The sequence below is a fragment of the Clarias gariepinus genome, chromosome 9 (genome assembly GCF_024256425.1).
Source record: "Clarias gariepinus isolate MV-2021 ecotype Netherlands chromosome 9, CGAR_prim_01v2, whole genome shotgun sequence".
Taxonomy (NCBI): Eukaryota; Metazoa; Chordata; class Actinopteri; order Siluriformes; family Clariidae; genus Clarias; species Clarias gariepinus.
Genome location: NC_071108.1, coordinates 1,854,656 through 1,879,287, shown reverse-complemented (window position 1 = coordinate 1,879,287; position 24,632 = coordinate 1,854,656). Strand labels below are relative to the sequence as shown.

The window sequence follows — 24,632 nt, the reverse complement described above, 5'->3', positions numbered from 1 at the left end:
TAAGAGTTTAGTGTTTAGGGTTAGATTCAGTTCCAATTAACTGTCAGGCAGGGTTAGTGTTAGATTAGACAGGAATAGCTTCAACATTTTTTTTTACTTGGGATTAAATTAGTCTGGACGATATACACAAACACACAAATACACACACACACACTTTTTGAGCAGGATCTCGGACGCTCCTTTGCTGTAGATGCGGAAGTGTCCATCTGGGAGCTGGATGACAGTGCTCATGGACTTGCGGACGGAGTTGAAGGTGTAGACCTTGTAGAGGTTCTCTTCTGGAACCTGCTCTCGTACAGACTCATAATCACGCTTTAGATCCAGCACCAGACCCAGCAGCGCGCACTCCGTCTTATTACCCAACTGCTTCGGTAAACCGCCTTCCTTCTCAGCTGCCTAGAGAGTGAGATAGGGAGACGTGTTAACATTAGACTGACCTCATGCTAACATTAAGCCTTCATCATGCTAACATTAGACCATCGTCATGCTAATTTTAAGCCTTTATCATGCTAACATTAGACCATTATCATGCTAACATTAGACCATCATCATGCTAACATTTAACCTTCATCATGATAATATTAGACCGTCGTCATGCTAACATTAGACCATCATCATGCTAACATTAAACCTTCATCATGATAATATTAGACCATCGTCATGCTAATTTTAAGCCTTTATCATGTCAACATTAAACCTTCATCATGCTAACATTAGGCCGACCCTTATGCTAAGGTTAAGCCTTTATCATGCTAACATTAGACCATCGTCATGCTAACATTAGACCATCATCATACTAACATTAGACCATCGTCATGCTAACATTAAACCATCGTATTGCTAACATTAGACCAACCTCATGCTAACATTAAACCATGTTATGCTAACATCAGACCATCATCATCATGCTAACAATTAATCATCATCATGCTAGCATTAGACCCTCGTCATGCTAACATTAGACCATCATTATGCTAAAATTAAATCATCTTTATGCTAACGTTAGAATCTTGTCATGCTAACGTTAGACCATCATTATGCCAAAATTAAATCATCGTCATGCTAACATTAGAACCTCGTCATGCTAACGTTAAATGATCGTGATGCTAACATTATACCCCCGTCATGCTAATGTTAGGCCTTCATCATGCTAACATTAGATCACTGTTATGCTAACATTAGGCCACCATCATGCTAATATGCCTTTGTGAAACACAAATAAAGGAAGAGGGGAATGTTGGTATTTACTATAATAATAACTTATAAAAACACCCCCTGAGCACGCGGAGAAAATAAAGGCAAAGTTTGGAATGATGATAACATTTGCAGGATCGGTTTCCTAACACTCTTCTACATATCACATATTTCATGCCCTTGCCCTGATTCTTGTGTGTGGGCGAAGCAGGGGACGGACTGGGAAACTCTGTCTCACTCAGGGGTACAGGATGGAGAGGGACTGGGCTAATGGACCTGCAGGGGCAGCAACATAAAAAAATAGCACATCTCACTTTATACAGCAATGCAGTTATTAAAATCCCTCACAGTACGGATCGTTTATAACACTGTGAATATATACTGTACTGTACAGTTCCACAGGAACATCTCTTTATTCAATTTAATTCAATTTTATTTGTATAGCGCTTTTAACAATTGTCATTGTCACAAAGCAGCTTTACACAATCAATTCTTCTGTTCTGTTTGAAATCATGAAGAATAATATTTAACCAAACTACACACCTTTAACGTAGCATTGACTATTAATTGAGAGTGTGTAATGAGAGAAGATAAAGGTGTGCAGCTGATATCGCTTTATAATATTATGTACCTTGTAAAATAGGTGAATATAACACTTATGTTAGTTGCTTTTGTTTTTACTTCATATCCAGCGTTTCATGTTATAACCCAAAGTTGAGGCGAGTTGGTCTTGCGGTCACTGAATGGGAGTTCACCCACGGCGACTTACACACTACAGCCCAGGGGAGAAGCTGAGGAGGCACGGCGCAAAGGAGAAGGAATTACAGCAAAAAATCTAAACACAGACTCAGGCGGATCAGTCTGTAATAACCGGGAGATTCATTATGGTTATTTTTGTGATCTACAAAACCTTATGTAAACCAACTGAGTAGCAAAAAATATTAACTATTGTATTAGTAATAATGCATACTGTACATTATATACAACTTTTAGAAATATTTTACTGTATGACATGAAACACTGGATATGAAATTATATTCAACGTGATGTGAGCTAGCGACGCAGAAGGGCAGGACTATACTGATAAAGAGATACCAGCTGCTTATCTTTTCTCTCTTTCTTTCTTCATGTTTTTCTAAACTGTGCACCTAATGCCTTTGACCTTTTCTTACTTATTTATTTATTTATTTATTTCAGCGGACATCAGGACATTACACACACCCAATTAGGAGTCCAGACCAACCCATTTCCCCTCCGGGTGTGTGTGTGTGTGTGTGTAGACTGTGCGGTTCTATATTATACTTAATGATTTCACACAGAACAGAAGAATGAGAGATTCCTGTGAAACCATACGGTACAGAAGATATTCACAGTGTTATAAATGATCTGTATTGGTGGCGTTTCATAGTGTGAGTCATTTTACTCATTCACCCATTTAATTGCATTGCTGTAGAAAACGTCCATCTCTCCATCCCGTACTCCTGAGTGAGAGAGTGAGAGAGCTCGATAAGATCGATGGGAAACCTATCGCACATGTTATCATCATTCTCAATCTTCTCCTTTATTTGTCCCTGTGTGCTCAGTTGCTCAGACTTGACCTGTTTTGGGTTTGTTCGAGCTTCTCACCGTGATCTTGGAGGTGTAGGCGCTGTTGATGGAGATGGCGCTAGCAAGCAGCTCCAGCGTGTTTGTGTTGATTTGTCGCGGCTCTGGGATTTCCGTAAAGTGTCGGTCTCCTACGTAGATCTGGACAGCTGTCATGCGGTTGGTGGTCAGCGTTCCCGTCTTGTCCGAGCAGATTGCCGTGGCGTTGCCCATCGTCTCGCAGGCGTCCAGATGGCGCACCAGATTGTTGTCCTTCATCATTTTCTGGGAGAGATTTTACAAATGATATCAAACTGGAGTTCACACACACATGATCATCGGGGCTGTAGTTCGCTGTGTTTCCATAAGCTAATAACAGGAGAGACAATAACACGCAGCACACGTGATGTATTTATAATAAAAATGGCAGGATTTATGCAGATTGTGGGCGTTGCTAATGTCCTTTAATAATTGTTACAAGAATTTGTATATTTGAATATTCACTTATAAGTTTTTATTCCATTTTTGCATCAAATAGTAAAAGAGTAAGTATGAGGAAGATACAGTAAAACCTCGGATTACGAGTAACTCCGTTTACAAGTGTTCTGCAAGACGAGCAAAGATTTTTAATCAATTTTGACTTGAAAAACGAGCATTGTCTTGGTTTACGAGCACCGCGTATCATGTATCATACATGCACTTCTTGATTTGCTGCCGAGCGTCACGTGATCACAACTGAGCCAACGTTTTTTTCTCTCTCTTGCGCTGCGGGTATTCATCTCCCCTGCTGGGTCTTAGTGCTCGTCAAAGGTGTCAAATTATGCGCACGCCACACATAACACACACTTAGCAGCGCAGGAGAGAGAAAAACACACACAGTGCCTGTGCGCATAAATGAAAACACTTATCTGTCGAGATTTATTTTTACTTTTTTAAGGTAACGTGCAGGTTAATTTGTTTTATTTTTACTTTATATTTTGTCCTAATTATTTTTATGTATTTATTTTTTTGGGGGCTGTGGAACGAATTATTTTAATTTCCATTATTTCTTATGGGAAAATGTGCTTTGACTTACGAGTGTTTTGGAATACGAGCCTGCTTCCTGGACGAATTATGCTCGTAATCCGAGGTTCCACTGTATAAGACTTGCAGGGAATCCAGTCATCAGGATTTGTCAGTTTAGCATCACAGCTAATTTGCACAGACTTGAAAATGCCTAGAATGTTGTTTATGGCTAAAATTGTGTGATTTTTATGACTGAAAAATCTGCTGTGCCTGCTGTGTGATGGTGGGAACGTAGGAAAAACGTCCGTAAAAGTAACTGAAGGTTCAGGTACAGCTATAAACCTGGCAGGAGGTGTACCGGTCTGCTGCAGACTGAACGCTGTCTCACCTTTACAGAATAAGCCAGCGAGATGGTGACGGCGAGCGGTAAGCCTTCAGGAACGGCCACGACCAGCACGGTCACCCCGATGATGAAAAACTTCACAAAGTATTGCACATATATGGGGGTGCACTCGGAGAGCCACGAGCGCCCCTGAATAATGAACGTCTTTATCACGAAGTACATGATCAGGATGATGACAGTGATGGCTGACATCACTAAACCTGCAGAGGACAGAAGGACAGTTTCAGCTCACTCCGTCTCTCTGATCGCACCGACTGCGTTTCCTCTCCACGTCTCTCACCTGCTTTCCCGATCTGCACCGCCAGTTTGGTGAGTTTCCCCTGAAGCACCGACTTTTCTTTTTTGGTAACACTTGATTTCTTTCTATCTTTTTCCTCCATCTCTCCGCCCTCTGCACTCTTTAGAGGCTGCATCTCCATGGCAACAGATTCGTCCGGTTTAATCCCTGCAAAATCAAAAGGTCAAAATTTTAGACTGAAAATTAAAATAAACAGAGTTTTAGTCATATAACAGAGTTATATGAATGAAAAATGTGAAAAAATTTGAAGGTAAAAAAAAAAATCCAAAATCCGGAAAATCCATAATAATAATAATAATAATAATAATAATAATAAAAACACACAAATTATAAAAAATTATAAATTTAAAGCTAAAAGAAAAATTTATCTGAAAATTTTAAATAAGAGTGCTGGATGATTTAAGTCATAAAATATAATAGTTTTATTTAATAATTAAAAATATCAGAAAATTGAAATATCAGAAATTCAAGAAATCAAAATTGAAAGTCATAAAACCAGAAAGTGGGAACATTAGAAAGTCGTGCATTAGAAGATCAAGCAAGAAAATAACAAACAAACACACAAACCAATTAATAATAATGAAAATGTATATATTAATTAATTGTTGTTGGTCCTTCAGCTGCTCCCGGCCAGTCCGCACTACAACTTGGCACAGGTTTTACGCACATTATTTTATTTAATTAAATTAATAAATTTTCCTTTTTTTTTTCCTTTTTTTTGGTTAATTAATTTTAAAAAATCAGGAAAGAAAATCTACAGGGAAAAAATCTCTAGACCTTAAATGTATACATTTATTAATTCATTGTGTTATTTCATTAATCATTTTTTTGTTTAAAAATTTTTATTATATTAGATGCTAAATGGGGTAAATCTGAAATCATTAACATAAAATATTAATAATAATAATAATAATAAATAATAATAATGTCCTCCACACGAGCGATTCAGCCGCACTATAACAACCTTACTTTAAGAAAATCTTATTATAAACAAAACCTATTAAATCATTGTAAAACTAATCACACACTGTGTCATTGTGACCTCCATATTAACACTGAACACAAATCAGTAATATTAATATTATCAGTAATAATCCTGTTTACATCAAACAGACATCAAAAGGTTCGTGCTGTTTAAAGCTTTACGTAAACATTTCAATCAGAAGTTCGTCTGCTTTCTAATGATAATGACGTCTCAGGCGTTGGTGGTGTGTGTAGTGTGTGGTGTGTGTGTGTGTGTAGTGTGTGTTTGTTCTCTCACCTTTGTTCTGATTGTTCTCCAGAGCGCCATCTTGTTTTCCTGTAGGAATAAAAACACTAGAACTAAACGCAGAGTCGCTGAGTCCCGTCCAAACTAAGTGTACGACCAAGAACTGCTTTCACTTCATCAGTTATCAAAAACACGAGTGTGTTCCAGAGTGTGTGAGGAACGTTCACACCACCCTGTTTATTTATTTCCATTTTATTCAGTTTTGTTTTAAGTGCACAAATCATAGATGGAATGTTAATCATTAATTTACTAAATTGATCCTAAGTAAATCATTAGAAGGTGCTCAACACACTCGTACCATGACAGGGTGTGTGTTGGTGTTTAAACACACAAGTACAGCTTGTTTATTAGTCTGATCTACTAATAAACAATTGAATTTATAGAATTTAAATTTTTTGTATTTATGGGTTTTGGATGTAGATGATATAAAAGTGCGATCACTTCCTGGAACCTCTATATACTGATCCAAATAAAGCTTTTTTATTTGATATAATGCGTATAATGTTTAGCAGCATGTCAAATCAGATATATGATTTAAGATTTGAGATAAATGTATAAATGTATGTCGCCCTGGATAACCATGTCGCTCAAATCCGGTGATAAAATTTCTTTTTAGACGTTTGTACGCACAATGCTTAAGAAAAAAAAAATTTACTAGACAGAACCGGACTGAAATCGTAAAAGGGAATAAGGTTCACCCCATCGTACCTTAGAGACAGGACCATAGTTAGCAAAGAGAGTTATACATTTATGAGAGATTGTTCTCTGATATGGTTAACATACAATATATAAAAATATATTTATATTCTTAAATTTTATGTTCAAGCCTGATTTAATTATTATGAATTAATTGTTTTATCACATTTTTTTATGTATAAGGTTTAGGATTTTTCAGGACGCTGTTGGGTTTCTGTCTGATAGAGAGTGCGGTGATGTGAAACCGGAGAGGAGTGAGCCCCCTGCTGGACAACATGTACATCTTTCTACATGATAATAACACTAATACAGCAGTGCCTCGGCATGAGAACGCCCCGCCTTAAGAATTGTCACGTCAAGAAGTGAAATTTGGAAGAAATTTCCATCGGTATACAAAACAATTTCAATATACGAGCGACTTGAGCCGAGCCGAGCATTGACTAAGTCTTGTTTTAAGCGGCTACGTCTGGGAGCCGCTTAAAACTCGTTTACGTCAGTGAAAAGCCAAGCAAAGTGATTTTTTTTGTGCTTTCTTGCAATTTGTGTAAGATTAAGCGAAGACGTAGCACTGCGGGTCCCAAGAATGTTAGCAAGGACGGTATCAAGAAGAAAAGGGAGCCGCTTTCAGTTTGGTTTTTAAAGCAGCCGGTGCCGAGAGGAATCATACATTAGGGTAAGGTGAGGTTTAACGTCTATTTTTTTTATTTTATTTACATGTCTTTTCTAAATGCTTGGACCGTTTTTATGTTTTATATGATTATAGTGTTGGAAATTAGTATTACTGGTTATATTTTTGGGTGGCTGGACCGGATTATCTGTATTTGCATCATTTCTTATGGGACAATGTGTTTCACAATACGGAATCTCACATTAAGAGCTCGCCTCCGGAACGGATTACACTCGTATACCGAGGTACCGCTGTCCAACTAAAAGCTGCTAATTCCTGATGCGCCTGAGTGACATCACATAAAACCACCCAGTGTAGCATTAACTAGCATTAAAAAGCTTTAAATTGCATCGCAATCATGAAATTATGTTAGTTCCTATAAAACGACATAACAAGTGACTTGACTGCGGCGTGAAACACGTTTTATATTATTATTATTATGATGATTATTTTTGATAACTGATGAACTGAAGGCACATGTGCACAGTTTACCACTGATGTGTCTCTCACCTACCATTAACAACGCTGCACGTTTTGGTAGAAATGCCAGAAAACCGGATGGATGAGCTACTAGTGACCTCTGCTGCGGTTAGCAAACAAGGATGAGGGAGCCATGCAAAACAAAGAATGAGAAGACAATAACGTTAAATAGAAATTATAAAGGAACAAAACGGATGAGTCATCATTCCTAATTCTTCTTTTCATCTCAGAGATGATCCGTACAAACAATCCTGATGGAAATGGAGCCGCGGCGTTCCTTCCCGCGCGGCAGGTGCGTGCTCGGGTGCGTGCTCGGGTGCGTGCTCAGGTGCGGGTGGAAACAAGAGATGGAGGGAATGGGACGTTACAGTTCTGCCCGTCTGGTCGGTGAGGAACGTCTCCGTGATGCGAACATGAGTTCTGCTAAAAACGACGATTCATGTTCGCAAGGGAGAGCGAGCGCTGTGCTGGTTTCTTTATTTCACTTTTACGCCACAGCGCCGCTGGATTCTGGATTCTGATCAGTCAGAAGGTTTTTATGAATCGAATATAAAAAGACTGGATGTGTGGTTTCGTAATTAACAGAAGTGGCGATTGTTGGCCGGTCGCTGTGGTGTAAGAGGAATAAAACATGCTGTAATAGGAAAATAATCAACTTCAGCATGCTGTGCAATTTCAGGCTTTTTTCATCAAAGGAAAAAAACAGCATCATTCTGTTCATACAAACCTCAGATCTTTAAACTTTTAAACATTTTTCTTTTTTTTTCCAGCTCTTCAGGAAGGCTGAAAACATTCCTACCTTTTTTGATTTCTCTCTTTTCCTCCTCGACATCTCCGGCTCCGAGCAGCGTGAAGATGATTCCGGTTTGAGAGTTGATCCCGACTGCGGTCACCAGCATTCTCCCCGATCCCTCCATTACATGCGTGCCTGAAATGCACGAAAGAACATCTCAAGATCTCACATTTTATTCAGTTTATTTACCGCTTAGTTGTTTTTTATTCTTTTTTTGTTTTTTTACTTCTACATGATCTGACACACACCATACACACACTCAGTACTGAAGTGTTTTCTCTTCCACACCTCTAAACGGGAATTATTCACAATCAGAGAGGAATTGAAACTCAAACTCAAGCCATCATCATTATCATCATCATAAGTGCGTGTTTAAAACCCGACCTGTATGATGATAAAAAGAATCTGCAGGATTCCTTTAATTAACTTTCGAATAAATGAATGAATGAACTATTTCATCCCAGATTAACATGATATAATCTCTGACTGCGGTTCATTAAGCCGCTCGTGATGAGACGCCGGCTCTTCGTGATCATGAAGGAGCTCTAATATGAGGACGGACGCTGCTGTGTTGCGCTGATTAAACAAACAGAGCATCGTCTGTAATGGCGCTAATGCGCTCTGCGGTGATTTTTTCCAGGAAACAGAAAGCAGGCAGAAATCTGATTAGGTCTTTATTAGTCTTGTGGGACGGATAACGAGAGGGAGAGGCTGTAGTTTAACTGTTAATGGACTTCATGCCACGTGTCCGTCCTGAGATATGAAGAGTTTTTATTAAATCTGCGTCAGCGTTACAGAACTCGAGCTTCTTGCGTTCGATCGCGGGAACCGTGTGGGATTTCAGGTGTGGGCCGGAACTTCTCCACATCGCTCTCGAACATGAAAATTGCAGTCGGACGCCCACGTCAGGGCACGGTGGAGTGGAGAGGCCTGGGCGGATCCTATTTAAAGGTGTTGTGATGCATGAGTGATGTTAAAGCTTATATAAGGAAATCTTAAGGTAAAAAAAATAATCCACCCACAGCGTAATCATCTGTAGATTTAACGTGGATTTATTAACTGATTTATTTTGTAATCGGATTCCGGGGTTCCTTTTTAGGACTTTCATTTCTCCCCATTACCCACAATGCTGTTCGGTAACCTGCAGCTAGCGGTGCAGCGGGATTTAGCCCTCGCGTCATCTCTACCTAGACCTCTTAAACATAATCTGTGTGGGCGGGGCCTCAGGTGACTAAGGCTCTAGTTTGATGATTTTGGGATCTGTAGGTCCGGGTTCGAGCCACGCCCCATACCACCCAGCCACTGCATGCGGTGCCGGTCCTGCATAAGTATTTTAAAATCGTGATTAATGACCACGGCTGTGAGTAACTCGATTGAAATGTATAATTTTTAATCAATAATAATCTCAGTTAAGTTCTGTTTTTAGAAGCTAAAAGTGAATCAACTGGCTTCGCAATCTTTTTTTTGTTGTTGTTGCATTAATCATCACTGGACCTGCGTTAGCGTTATGACGTCACACACAGCCGACAGCTTTTCACAGAAAAACACAAATTTTATCAGAAAAATAAATTCCACAAAGTCGCCGCTACACACCTGACAGCAGCATGGGGTCTCGCTCCACGTCTTTACGGACGTGATCCGACTCTCCGGTGAGGGAGCTCTCGTCAATCTTCAGGTCGTTTCCCTGAATCAGAATCCCATCTGCAGGAAGTAGATCACCTGCACACACACACACACACACACACACACACACGTTATACCTGAACAGAATACTAATCCGAAACCTGATATTTAATCTATAGTCCTAATCCTAACCTCCTTCAGTGATTATATTTACACTTAAACAGCTGAAGGTCCAGTCGACTGAAATAAAGTCTAAGCCCAAAAGCTTTTATTTTAAAGATCCGACCAGAAATGTGTTTTTAAAAAATTACATTTTCCCTTCGCACCAAATGTAGTAACCAATCCATGACATGTTTAGCTCAGAATTATTCTTTTATCATAATTATATTGATACGGTATCAGAAGTCCCGAGTCCAGAGCTGGAGCAGAATCATCTATTGGGGGTTCGAGTTAGAAGACAACAACCAAAAGATTGACAACCAGAACCTCGTAAAGTCTGTGCTCATCATCTGAACTGGGCCCCCTAGTGGCCACAGTCAGAACTCCGTCCTTGCTCCTTAGCTAAATCACAATCATGGCCAAAAGTTTTGAGAGTCACATAAATATTTAGTTTCCAAATATATTAAAATATTAATGTTCACGCACTACCATCAGTCCGGTGTCACCCTGAGATTGTTCATGTCTGTCTCGTTGGTTCTCAGCCCGAACACAGACTCACAACTTTGCCCAAGAACACGGCCATGAATAAAGAACGGTAGAGAGCAACTTCTCCCAACTTCCTCCGAGAGCAACTTCTCCCAACCTTCCAAGTACAGTCTGGTGATGAACGATGCCTTTTCCAGCGTGATGGAGCTCCTCACCATAAGGCAAACCTCATAATTAAGTGTCTTTACTGGTTCCATGGGCAGTAAACTTTCCAGACCTTAATCACGTGGAGAACTTGTGGTCGATTCTCAAGAGACGGCTGGACAAACACAAACACACAAATTCTAACAAACTCAAGCATTTATCACGTAAGGATGGGCGGCGCCATCAGTCAGGGTGTGGCCCAGAAGGTGATTGACAGCGTGTCAGGGTGAAGTGCAGACGTCTTAATAAAGAAGTTTGACTTTTTGCAAAAACTTAATTTAATTGTCAGTAAAAGCCTTTAACATTAATGAACTGTGTGTAATTATACTTCAGTAGACCAGAGTAACATCTGACACACAGAGCGAAACCCACTGAAGCAGCAGAACTTTATTTATATTTGTGTCGTTCTCAAAACTTTTGGCCCCCAGCTGTATTCTTGACGCTTCAGTGTGTGTAACGCTGCTGTCAGGTACTGAGCTGATAATGGGATAATGGGGTTTGCTGGTGTAACTGCGTTGATCAAAAGGATCAATGACCAAGAAGTATAAAAGTCATTCAAGTTTCTGCAATGAGAAACAGATGTATTTTTTTAATCTCTTATGTCAAAGTTTCTTTTCTTTGTTTTTTTTTTATTGAATTTTCATTTTAAACGCAAAACTCCTATCTAATTCTAGTCCCAATCCTAACACATGCTGTTGTTGTTATGTAGCGTGTGCTTTAGACATAATCAGATAAAAGAAAGTCTCTACTATTTCACCATATTTGACTTGGGCCACGTCCCCGACCACCATCTCGGCGACGGGGATCTGGACGACGACCCCGTTCCGGACGACGCTGAAACGCTGCTCCTGCTCGATGCGGCTCTGAAGGCCGCGAAATTGCTTCTCTTTACTCCAGTCATTAAAGGCAGTGACCAACACCACGCACAGGACGGAGAGGAGGATCGCTGCTCCCTCTATCCATCCGGCCTCGGACTCGCCCTCGTCCTCCACTCCGCCCAGCACGCTGACACAAGCTGTGGGAACAGAGAGACAGAGAGAGACAGAGAGAGAGAGAGAGAGAGAGAGAGAGAAAGAGAGAGAGACAAAGAGACAGAGAGAGACAGAGAGAGACAGAGACAAAGATATATATATAGAGAGAGAGAGACAAAGAGACAGAGAGAAAGAGAGAGAGAGACAAAGAGACAGAGAGAGAGACAAAGAGACAGAGAGAGAGAGAGAGACAAAGAGAGAGAGAGAGACAAAGAGACAGAGAGAGAGAGACAAAGAGACAGAGAGAGAGAGAGACAAAGAAAGACAGAGAAAGAAAGAGACAAAGAGAGAGAGAGAGACAAAGAGACAGAGAGAGAGACAAAGAGACAGAGAGAGAGGGGGACAAAGAGAGAGAGAGAGAAAGACAAAGAGACAGAGAGAGAGAGACAAAGAGAGAGAGAGAGACAAAGAGAGACAGAGAGAGAAAGAATCAGAGAGAGAGACAGAGAGAGAGAGACAAAGAGAGAGAGAGACAAAGAGACAGAGAGAGAGACAGAGACAAAGAGACAGAGAGAGAGAGACAGAGACAAAGAGACAGAGAGAGAGAGAGACAAAGAGACAGAGAGAGAGAGACAAAGAGAGAGAGAGAGAGAGACAAAGAGACAAAGACAGAGAGAGAGACAGAGAGAGAGAGAGAGAGAGAAAGAGACAGAGAGAGAGAGAGAGACAAAGAGACAGAGAGAGAGAGACAAAGAGACAGAGAGAGAGAGACAAAGAGACAGAGACAGAGAGAGAGACAGAGAGAGAGAGAGAGAAAGAGACAGTTCGGCAGATTGCTCTTAATGTAAATAATTTATCTGCAAATGCAACATTTTTCAGGTTGTTAATTTATAGATATAAAAATAGATTCAGTGATGTGTTTTGAGTGTGACTTTATGTGTGGCAGTTCATGTATCGTCACTCAAATGTCAATTAATAATATAATAATATAATAATTACTGTTTGTTAGCACTTGTGGTTATAACATGTTGCAGTTCCTCTGTAATCCTACAGGTGGAGCTCTAAACTATTCACACACTGGCTGAGAGCAGCGCGTCCTGTGGGTTTGGAGCAAATCATTTTTATGTTATACATATAATACAGAAAGTGTGTGTGGCTAAAAAAGCTCCTTCTGAAGTTTATGAAACATTGAGGTGACCGATCTCGCTTTTCTAAACATTTAAAGTTGCTTCGGCCGTTTTGGAGAGATGATTTTATATGAGCCCCATTTTTCAGCGTCTCACTTCAAACAATAATAATTAAAAATGCTAGTTATTCATATTTCTTATTGATACTAAAATTAGTGTAAGCTTCTAAAATCACCTGTAAAAATTGTTGCTTAAATGTTGGTTTATGGTAAAATCTAACAAAGCCAAAAAATCTGTAGTGTCCGTAACCATGTCAAATTTATGTTGCAATATCTTTTCATTTTAGAATAATGCACTTTTTCAGATTTGTGTCTTTTCATGTGAAATCTAAACTGGCCAAGTTTCATCTGAATGACAGTGAAGATCATTGAAAGATTTGAATTGAAAAAGGTTACGGACACTACAGACAGAAAATGGCATGAAATTGTATTTAGCAAATGTGTTTCTTTTTATGTTATAAAAATATAAATGTGTAGCATATTTAAGAAAAAAAGCATGGATCGGGAGATAAGACGATTGGTTGAGAATTGTAACAAAATCTAATGTACACACACACACACACACACACACACACACATATTAAATGAGATATTTTATACAACTCTGATATTTACAGAATCACAACACCAATCCAGTCAGCGCATGTGAGTATCGTGGTACTATTGTATCAGGTTAAACCCTGGTTATTCGTCTGTCCCTATTAAATTATCAGAATAACGCTGAAATTTGCACAGACCAGATGAAGACGTAACTGAGGGTGGAAGTGAAACACAGCAATATTACAAGCATCGATAATTACATCATCAAATATCATAAGCCGAGTAGTTCTGAGTGTAAGTGTGTGAAAGCCGTTGTTCAGATGAACAGAAGCTGGATCACCTTCGCTGTCTCCGTCTGGCGGTCGATAGAAGGACAGGCCGAGCGAGATGATGGCGGCGATCTCCAGGATAATGAGCGTGACGTCCTGCAGCGCCTCCCACACTAACTGAAGAAACGTCTTTGGCTTCTTCGGAGGGATGAAGTTTTGCCCAAAAACCTGCCATCGTCTCTCCAGGTCGGCGGGAACGTCCCATAAACCTGCGGGAGAATCACAGAGTTAACACACGGGGACCAGCTGACGGTTACTGTTATGAGAGAGAATTAATACACAGACGAATGTGATGATTTGGTTACAGTGATGCGCTCATGACAGAGCGAGAGAGAGAGAGAGAGAGAGAGAGAGAGAATGCAGATGGTTATCAGTGTGAGTCCCTTTCACCAAAGCTGACCTCCTGTCCTCAGCAGCCTCTCATCCTCTTTTCATTAATTCATCCCTCTTTCTCTGGTCTCTCCTCTTTCATCCCTCTCTTCCTTTCATCCTTTCTCTCACTCGTCGCCTGCTCATCTCTCTCTCTCTTTCACACACACTTTATCTCTCTTTAAATAGCTCTATCCTTCTCTTCCTCTCCATGTTTCTCAGTTCCAAAGGGGAAATAGATCTACACAATCCGCGAGTGATTTCTTTTTCAAAATAACTTCACTCTGTATACGGATATATTATGGATATTATGGATATTACGGAGATAATGAATGTTCTGCAGCCCTGAGCTTCGACTGCCCTACATTTCCAATTCCGGTATTTGTAATCTAGGACTTTCATGTTTAATAAATCTTTCTGCACATTTTCATATGAACGTCTCATATTCGGCTCCGAGTCCCTCGATGTCATCGTGGTTGTTATTATCATCAGACGTACAGTGGAGTCCAAACGCCTGAGACCAAGCTGGAAATTGTTTGTTTATTTATTTATTTATTAAATGTTTACAAATATTTAAAACAAAGAAAGTGAATTAAATATTCAGGATTCTTTGCCGTCTCTAGTCCCCTACTTAAACACAAGCATATGTGTGATACTAAGCGTCCAACCTGCATGATCACTGCAAAGGTCATGTTTTTATTTCATGTCTAATCGCGTCCACTGAAGCGTCGGGTTTTTGCACAGACTTGTGGCGTCCATGTCGGCTCGAGTGCACGCTGTCATTAAAGAAGGGGGCAAATACTAAGACACTCCGGGTCACGGCACCATAAAGCACAACTTTTCAGTCATGCTGATGTATAACAAGAATATCGTTTGTAATTTAAAAAAAAAAATGTTTTAGAAAACAATGACGATGTAGCGATTTTTGACTTTGACAGACTTTTTGGACGTCACTGGAGATCAGAGCCTCTCAGTCCTGGTCCTGGATGATTCGAGTGTTTTCTCAGCGTTATAGACGTGAGAGGGATGTCAGTGTTATAGATCAAGGAAAAACATTCAGGACAGATCCAACAGGGACCAGGGGGGAAACCACTGCTGGAGACGGGCGAGACACATGTCTCTGTTTATGTTGTTATGTTGCACTAATGCTGTGTTTTAAAGTGACTTGTTTAAATTTGATAAAAATTACTTTGTAAATGAACTCAAGTCTCCTTCATAGAAGAGCTGATAGCTTCAATAATATAAAACTCAATCGGATTCTCATATCCGTTAGCTCCTCATACGCTCAGAAGGTTCTGCTTACACGACATATATCAGCACGGCTGAGAATTGTGCCTGATGATGATAACCAGCACAACAGCACTCCCTCTTACGTGATATTGTTTAATATAATAATGAGATTTGCAAAAAACTATTCTTCTGATGCACAATGAAAAAGGAAGCTTCGGTTGCTAAGCAACATGTCCGGTATCCCAAGCACCGGTCTAAGTGTTTTATTGTTTTATGACCTGGTGCATTAATACAAAAGGTGTTTGTGGTTATCAAGGTCTTTACAACCACCTCAGACAGTCAGATTTTAGAACTAGATTTAATCTGTATATTTTAGAAATTCTATTTGAGGTGATTTCTCCGGGTTCGGTCCAAACCCTGCAGAGCGGTGCTTTACGCCCTTGCTTTACAGTGGGATATTATGGGATGTGAATATACTGTACAGCTTATTAGACGCAAGGCGTTCAGATAGAAACGTAGCGTTCGCGAGAGCGTCTCGGCTCACCCCAGCTATGTTTCGCCGCTTTAACCTCACCCCGAGACATGTTCCTGTAAAGTGTCCCTCTGCCCACCAGCTGATGCGTCACCCCGATGAGATGAGATGAGATGAGATGAGATGAGCTCATCAGCAGGCAGAGTGGAGTGAGAGGCGGCGAGGTAGTGAAGCTGCGCCGTTTTTAGCTCCTCTGAAGCTGATCAATCTGGATTTCCTGGATATCACCTCCATCTCCAACAAATCTCCCTGATTCATGAGATCATCTTTCATCCTTTCAGTCGAGCCACTGGAAGAATCAATAACGCCTCTTTTTTTTCACCCCTTCCTCCCTTCAAAGCCAGGGTTAGATCACGGATTTCTCACTGTGCAGATTCTCTCTTCGCAGTAAAGATCAACACCGTGTCATTTATAGAGGTTTTATGGAGGTTCGCCTCAAATAACACTCCGTTTCTTATTTCCTAAGCAGACGCGATCCTGTGAATGCTGTATTTAGCATGAATCTGATTAAATGTGTCAAAAAAAATTTAGTTTCCTTTATTGGTTTAGTTAAAACACTATGAAATTATGCGACAGGTGCTCCTCTCTTTAAAAATGTATTTCCACAAGGAATCCTATTCTAGGGGGTGCAGGGCAGAAGAGGGTATGGGGGGGGTGTTAAGGCACCCAATCATCTACTTTAGAAACAGCATACGTCTTTGGACTGTAGGGGGAAACCGGAGTACCCGAAAGGTGAACATGCAAACCCCATGCACACGGACCCCAAGGCAGGAATCAAACCCAGACCCTGAAGGTGCGAGGCCTCAAGGCTAACCACTACGCCGTCGCTCCTTATATTACGTATAATACTCTATATACTGTACACTACCGCTCAAAAGTTTGGGATCACTTTCCATCTCCTAGTTCTGCTCTGTAAAGCTTCATAACGGCTCTTCATAACACCAGATGTTAAGAGCGATGCTCTCACGTGCCTTCCTACTTTATCAGCTACGGCTGTGAGGGTCAGAGGATGGGATTGGAGCATGCTACACGCTACACGCACTGTAACGACCTCGAGAACGTCCAGCTTTTCCAGCGGACTTGGGAACGGTTCCTGAACACGGAGCGAATGTTTTCTTACTGATCAACATGAACCAGACTTACAGTAGAGGTCAAGTGTTCTCGGAAACGATCCCAGGGTCCTGATGTGAAACTGCCCCAAGTCACTGTGACCCCCTGAGGTCTGTTCACGTTAACATACGAAGGAGGCACTTCTTTGTCCTTGAACATCCAATTCATCTGAGCTGATTTTTCTCTTCATGACAATTTCAGCCAATCAGAAGTGAGAATTTTATCATGTGACTCTTTTCACTGCGTGATTAACGCTGCGAACGAAAATAGAGACACTTTTAGTACAAAAATACAACGTAATGTAATTAAACTTCTTAGCTAAGCTCGCGATCAATATCAATACTGAGAATTTAATCAAAAAAAGAGTTGCTATCATTTTCTCCCATTTATATTTATGATTAATCTTTTATGTGTTGATTAACTTTATGAGGCTACTAATTTACTGTAGCTAATGTTGGCAACCGTTAGCATTGGCTCAGCTACGTACATTGAGTTTAATATATCGATATATTTCTTTTTTTGCGGTATGTCTATCAGTTCTGTTATAACGTGCGTAATCAGTGCTCCTTTAGCAGGCGGTGTGTAAGTGTGTTTCTTCACAATAGGTGACTGAAAGGTAGATCATTCACCTGCAGTTTCCATGATAATAATGGGCCGTGCCCCAAATTATCCTCTGTTCCCTTACATAGGCGCTTATAAATGAGTTTTTAAATATGTTTATCTCCGGAAAACAACTGGATTTAGTTGCGGCCCTGTTTAATGCACAACTATGAGGCACTCAGCAGAGCGTGAAACAGTAAATAAGCAGATTATTAATGCAACAGTAACGGTGAGGGGGATCTAGGGGGTGTGAGAAGGCACACACACACACACACACACATGCACACCTGTGAGTCTGAGATAAGTGCTTTCTCAGAAGCCTAAACCAATACACTGGACCAAAAGAGTAGAACATTTTTGAGTAACAATAATATTTCAAAATGTCACTGGATATTTCAGCAGTCGATCTTCTAAGTGCGCTGAGAGAACACCGTGGACCCATCGATCTCTACCACTGTTAAACCGTCCATACAGTATTTAATGTTGATTAAAAATCTTTGGCCTGCAGTGTCACAGTATGAAATTATAAGGAACACACACAGCGAACACTCCCGCATGGCGAACAGAAGCATATTCCGCATAACACTAGTTCACTAGATTGTGAAGGAGCCAGAGGACAGTCATCCTTCATTAATGTCAGCCCAGTACACTGTGTCCTGATTGGCTGAGAGCGGTGAGGAAATGAACCTGCACCACGTAGCAGCTCAGTCCCAACATAAACCCAAGAAGTGCTGTTTCTGCAGACTGACAGTTAAAGACGCTCCAGTTTTAGCTGAGGCCCTGTTCGTTCCAGTCGTAGATGCCCTAATGACAAGGAGACGTCCCCTAGAGGCTCATCAGTTCCAGCCATAACTCCTCAGCACCAGCTGGAGCATTTCTAATTCCAGCCAGAACACTCCTACAGTGGTACAAGACACAGCTCATGTATTTCTGGACGTGACCCTGTAAGAGTCAGACAGATTTTTACAGTTCCAACCTAAAGCTTCTAACCTTTCTTCTAACCATAACCTCCCAGTTCCAGCCAGAGAATGTCTTAGTCCATGAAAACACCAGTAGTTCCATCATTTGCCCAAACGTGTAAACTAAAGCCTTCAACTTAAAAAAAAATCATCTAATACCAACCTGAGCACATCTAGTTCCAGCAGTAAACCCTTTGGTGCCAACTAAATCACCTCTTATTCCCGCCAGAGACCAACCACCACCCCTACCCAGGGCCTGGTGTCTCTAGTGCCAGCTAAAATCCATTAAATTCAGACAGAACCCACCATGCTCCACCCATAAGCTGGAGAACCTCTTGTGGAAATCAAATCTCATTAGTACACCATGTTCCTGCCATAAACATTATTTCCCACCAGAGAATCACTATGTCCAGCCATAAAGTCCTCTTAGTTCCAGGCTACTGTCAGAGATTTTAGTCAACACCTAGCAAGTGTCTATAAGTCAAACTAAAGCCTCCTACTGTACATCCACCAAACTCACTATTTTCAGCCAGAGAATTTCTTGTTCCAGGCAAAAACCTATTAATTCCAACCTGTACTCACCTAGATCTAGTGATAAGCCCTTCTGTTCTAACCAAAGTCCTTTATTTCCAGATAGAACAGACTTGGATCTAGGGACATCCCCAAAATTGTGAAATTATTCCATTAAAAAAAGCATTCCATTAGGGACAAAAAGCATCTCATTCCAGTCCGAGCATACCTAGTTCCAACCATAACCACCTTAATGACAACCAGTGCACCCCTAGTTTCAACTAGAACACCTCTCTACCAGTTACAGCTAGAGAACATTTAGCTCCAGCCAAAACACATGCATTCCAACCTGAACCCAATATGTTCCAGCCAGAGAACCTCTAGTCCCAGCCACCATCCTCTAGTGCCCCTCAATAACTATTAAATTCCAATGTCCAGTCAGATATCCATCCCACTGGTTTAAAAAAAAAAATGCAGTCTGCTTTTCAAATTATTCAGCACAAGGCTTGGGACTGATCATGGTGTAAACTCACCATCTGTTGGTGAAGTTTTCAGTCTGTGACAGAGTCCTTCTGTGTCTCCATAGCTCTCCTGTATTTTCTGGAGTGCCTCTGCTCCCCTTAACTCCATTAGATTCCTCAGTTCCTCCAGAGAAACTCCGAAATCCCCCTCATGCCCGCCGCTGTCAGTCCTCTGCTTTTTAGGCTGAAACGCCACAGTGCTGTTCACAGATTCCCCCATGATGCCTTCTGGTCTGAGTCGCCGTCTAGACTGATCTACTTCTCCTGATGCAGATCTCTAAAGTTCAGGCTTTTGGTTCTACATACTGGAGTCTGATTGTCCTGGCTTGTTAATTTTAAAGTGCGATAAACTGTAGCTCCATTCAAAATGAAATCCTATTTACAAAAAAGGTCAACATGAGAAGTGGGAGTCATTGCTCCAGTCCATTTCTGTGCAGGTTACTGACGGGAAGCGAGGAGTCGGGTGAATCCAGTGGCAAACACACAGCAGCAGCGTAAAGCCTAAAACAGAAGAGATTAAAAAAAATAAAGTCAGGAAAGAAGAACCTGAGATGAACGACAACCTGAATGTCACGCTGACTCTGTATGGTTCTCCTAAACAGACCGATAGACATAATATACTGACTGTACAAGAAAATCGCTGTTTGGATTTAAATAAGCAAATGTAAAGGTTCGTTTCTTCTCTGATGCCAGAGGTTTGGTCCCGGGTGCCAATGCCAAGAGTCATCAGGCTGAAACTGTGCAAGTGTGGTTCTAAGAGCATGATTTCACAAACGAGTCCTGATCTTAAGCCCACTGAAAGTCTTTCTGACGTTTTGGAGAAGACTTTGCAGTTCGACTCTTCTGTCATTAACACAAGATCTCGGGCAAAAATGTATGCAACTGTGGATAGAAATAAATGTTGTGACATTGTCAAAACAATGCCATGATGAACTGAGCTGAATGTGTGCAGACTGTGATTTTTGTTTTACCGCCAGGCGGTGTACATACTTATAGTCAGGGAAATAGCTGGTGTGAAGAAGCAGATTTACTGTTATCATTGTAAAGCTCAACCTCTGAAATGAAAGTAAAATATATATATATATATAATTTAAAACATTAAATTAAGTCATTTAAAAAAATATATAAATTAACTTAATTAATCCCAGAGAGCAATGACTTAATTTCAATTATTAATTTCTTTATTTACTAAAGTATCAATCTATTTATGGTGCTTATCCTGTGTACAGGGTTGCAGGAGGCCTGGAGCCTATCCCAATGAACTCAGGTCATGATGAGGGGTACAATCAGGGTGCCAATCCATCACAGGGCATAAAAGTACACACACACACACAGTATGGGCGAATTTGGAAAATCCAATTAGCTTACTTTGTATGTCTTTGGATTGTAGGAGTAGACAGGTGAAACCCCCATAAGAACAGTGAGAACATGCACACAGACCCAAGGTGAGACGCAAACCCTTGACCCTGAAGGTGTGAGGTCACAGTGCTTTGTTACACAGCACTATGGTACTAGTAGTTGCCCTGAAATGTCAAAAAACTTCTTTTACATTCACATTTCGGCAGATGCTTAAAAGTGCTTTGAAGTTTCCATCACTTGATAGATCCCAAGTTCCCAAGTTCACTCCACCACCTAAGTACCAGGACAGAAAACAGTCTAGACGCATCATGTCTTTCTCAACGCCTGAGAGATGGAGGGACCAGGTGAGCAGTTCTGGAGGATCGGAGGGAACGTGGTGCGGAGCGAGGTGTGATTAGAGCTGAGAGGTAAGTGGGTGCTGGGATGATTTTAGCTCTGTAGGCGAGCGTCTCTGTTTTGAATTTGATGTGGGCAGCTACGAGATGCGGAGAAAGGGGGCGGTGTGGGAGGTTTTACCTCTGATTCTTACAAGGCTGACACTGGAGACTCCTTTCATAAAACAACTCCAAGGCCTCCTGAGAGGCGGGGTTGATTAAAAAGGCTACGGTGATTGACAAGGGTTGGTTTTGTTAAAGCTGGGGGTAGAGAATAGTACGCTTCTATATATTTGTCCTTCCACACACACACACACACACACACACATCACTTAATGACAGAAAATCAATTAACACGTTCTGACCAATCAGAATTCAGAAGTGAGCTGCGTGCGTCACATATAAACCAGGAACGTGTGTCTGCTTTGAGATCAGAGAGAATCGGCGCACAAAAATAAATTATATATATATATATATTTATTTATTTATTTATTTATTTAGTCAGTGCATTGCTGCGCCGATCCGCCTGCCCCTGCACTGCGCCTGCGTGCGTGAGAGTCGCGCGCATGCGCAGTGGGAGTCGGGCCGGACGGGCGGGAGCGCGCAGTGCCGAGCTGAAGCTGAACACCGACTCCGGGATTTTCTCGGTAACCTTCAGAAACGCGCCGGTTCACCTTGATCGCAGCGCGCGCAGGGAGAGTGGAGGAAAAAACCCGCCTAATGTGACAATTAATGTTACTTAAAATTTAACCTGAGAGTTTATTTAACATCATTTCAGAAATCACAAAGAGCCTATTTATTATTATTATTATTATTATTATTATTATTATTATTAATGACACGCAGGATTAAAACTTGATTCAGTTCAGGAGCTGATGATCACACACACATACACACACACACACAGATTCTCACTAATGCATTCATATTCCAAACACGACGGTGCATCAAAAATCTATTAACGCACCACGGTCACGTGATAATCACGTGGATTATAATTGGTCGTTTATTGTCATTATAATAATACTCATTATTCTTATTCCTCTTACTCTTATTATTCTTATTGTCTATAATAATTGTATTAAGTGCACTTGTTGACTGCTGCTGTGATGTTTCTCCTGTTTTCATCACACACACACACACACACACACACACAGTTCATAATTCGACATTTTCACACTTTATTAAAAATAAAAAAAAATGAAATGCATAATCATCTCGCCTGGTTCAAGTGAATATATATGTAAGCGCGTGCGTGCGCGTGTGTGTGTGTGCGTGTGTGTTACTCACCGGACAGGCCATTCGCTCCAAGGACATTTTACACACCGTGTCATAAATACCAAAAATGATAATAATATTAACAATAATTAATAAATAATAATTAGACGGGTGATGTTCGCGGAGGAACGGAAATACCCGCAGCCTGTACGCGATCAGACGCGCGCGCGACCTCCGTGCGGTACTCCGGTAGAGCTCTCAGGCGCGCGCGCAAAGCGGAACCGGCGGCGGCGAAGAGAGAGAGGGGGGGGTGCTTGGGGGGAGGCGCGCGAGGAGGGTGCAGATGAACTCTGTGTGTTTTTTTTTTTTTTTTGGCGGGAAAGGGGGGGTAAAAACATGGAGGTTCTGAGCAGCTCAGCATCACTGAGAGAGAGAGAGAGAGAGAGAGAGAGAGAGCAATCAGACTGATGGTGGTGACGACGATGGTGGAAATTGGTAGAATTTGGTGGAAACTGGTAATACTGGTAATATTTTTGGGTGGCTGGAATGGATTACCCACATTAACGTTGCTTCCTATCGGAAAATGCAGAACTGGTTAAATTCGTATGCCGAGGTGACGCTGTACTTAAATATGAGGCTCTAACAGCTCCCACTCTTCTTGGAAGGACGTCCACAAGACGTTGGAGTGTTTCTGTGGGAATTCGTGTCCATTCGTTCTGTAGAGCGTTTATGAGGTCATGCACTGATGTTGGACGAGAAGGTCTGGCTCACAACCTCCGTGTCAGTTCATCCCAAAGGTGCTCGATGGGGTCGATCGTGGTCAGGGCTCTGTGTTAGGGCCAGATAAGTTCATCCACACCGACTCATCAAACCATGTCTTTATAGTCCTCGCTTTGTGCACTGGGACACAGTCTTGTAGGGATAGAAAATGGTCTTCAACAAACTGTTGCCACAAAGTTGCATAGAAGCAGATCATTGTCCAAGATGTCTTGAAATGCCGAAGCATTAGGATTGTCCTTCAAGGGGCCTGATTGATTGAAACACCTGAATTGAATAATTAACAGGTTCAGGCAATTACCTTTGCCCATATAGTCTGCATGGCACATTCTTTGTTCTCTGCATTTAACAGTAAATGCATGAGAATGGTTCTCTCTAAATGTCTCACCGAGAGCATTTTGAATTATGATGCAATCCTGATGTTTTCTAACAGGCAACATCCTAATAGGGACCTTCCTCTGATGGAGACCCCTGCAAAGTACTTTTTCTGTCAACTTTGTGATCTCATGCAAAATCTTTCTTTTACAAGATAAGTTTTAGCCGCAGTAAAGATTAATATGTTAGATGAAAATGCTCTTTGAGAACTTTTACTAAGCAGAGAACATCAGAGGAACCCAAAGGTACATGTTTTTCACCTGCTTTTCATCAATAAAAATTACACCCGTGTAGAAGGAGATACCACTTAATGATCTTCAGTAAGCTGTTCATCCTGGTTGGGATTGCAGTAAAGTATTAAAGTCAGGGTTTATGCCAGAAATCTACATGCATGATTTTGGGAGGTGAAAGGAAACCAGAGGACCTGAAAAAAACTGGAGAACCCAGAGGAAACCAGAGGGCCCAAGGAAACTAGAGAACTCAGAGAAAAATGGAGAACTCAAAGGAAACACAAAAACCAAAAGGAAAACTTAAGAGCCCAGAGGAAACTAAAGAACCTGTGCAAAAGTGGGGAAACAAGAATGAACACAGAGAACCCATAGGAAACCAGACAACCTGAACCCATAATCTATGCAGAAACAAGGAAAAGATACAAAACTCTAGATAGACAGTAACCTAAGCTCTGGATTGAATCAGGAACCCTGGAGCTGTGAGGTCAAGCTCTTCTCACTCTGGTGGTATTCCTGACTCCCTGGAAGCTGGGAATTTCTAAGAGCTTCCCAAGTCATGCCATGTTGGTGATGTTTCCTG

The 24,632-nt window shown here is 41.1% G+C and overlaps 1 protein-coding gene across 3 annotated transcripts in view; it reads right to left on the bottom strand.

The window, feature by feature from the left end:
* atp2b3a (ATPase plasma membrane Ca2+ transporting 3a) overlaps positions 1 to 22,932 on the bottom strand; it is a 31,843-nt gene extending 8,911 nt beyond the window's left edge. The window contains exons 1-12 of one of the 3 annotated variants that reach the window (XM_053503663.1): positions 22,869 to 22,932; positions 19,732 to 20,220; positions 13,900 to 14,097; positions 11,620 to 11,877; positions 9,984 to 10,109; positions 8,397 to 8,525; positions 7,632 to 7,700; positions 5,746 to 5,784; positions 4,467 to 4,631; positions 4,172 to 4,386; positions 2,821 to 3,063; positions 155 to 396 (exon numbers count right to left, since the gene is read on the bottom strand). In XM_053503663.1, coding sequence (XP_053359638.1) covers positions 155 to 396; positions 2,821 to 3,063; positions 4,172 to 4,386; positions 4,467 to 4,631; positions 5,746 to 5,784; positions 7,632 to 7,700; positions 8,397 to 8,525; positions 9,984 to 10,109; positions 11,620 to 11,877; positions 13,900 to 14,097; positions 19,732 to 19,939 — 1,892 coding nt within the window. In that variant the 5' untranslated portion in view covers positions 19,940 to 20,220; positions 22,869 to 22,932. Of the gene's footprint in view, positions 1 to 154; positions 397 to 2,820; positions 3,064 to 4,171; positions 4,387 to 4,466; positions 4,632 to 5,745; positions 5,785 to 7,631; positions 7,701 to 8,396; positions 8,526 to 9,983; positions 10,110 to 11,619; positions 11,878 to 13,899; positions 14,098 to 19,731; positions 20,221 to 22,742 lie in introns of all 3 variants that reach the window. The other 2 variants (XM_053503661.1, XM_053503664.1) reach the window with 2 other exon arrangements.
* Positions 22,933 to 24,632: the final 1,700 nt, after the last annotated feature.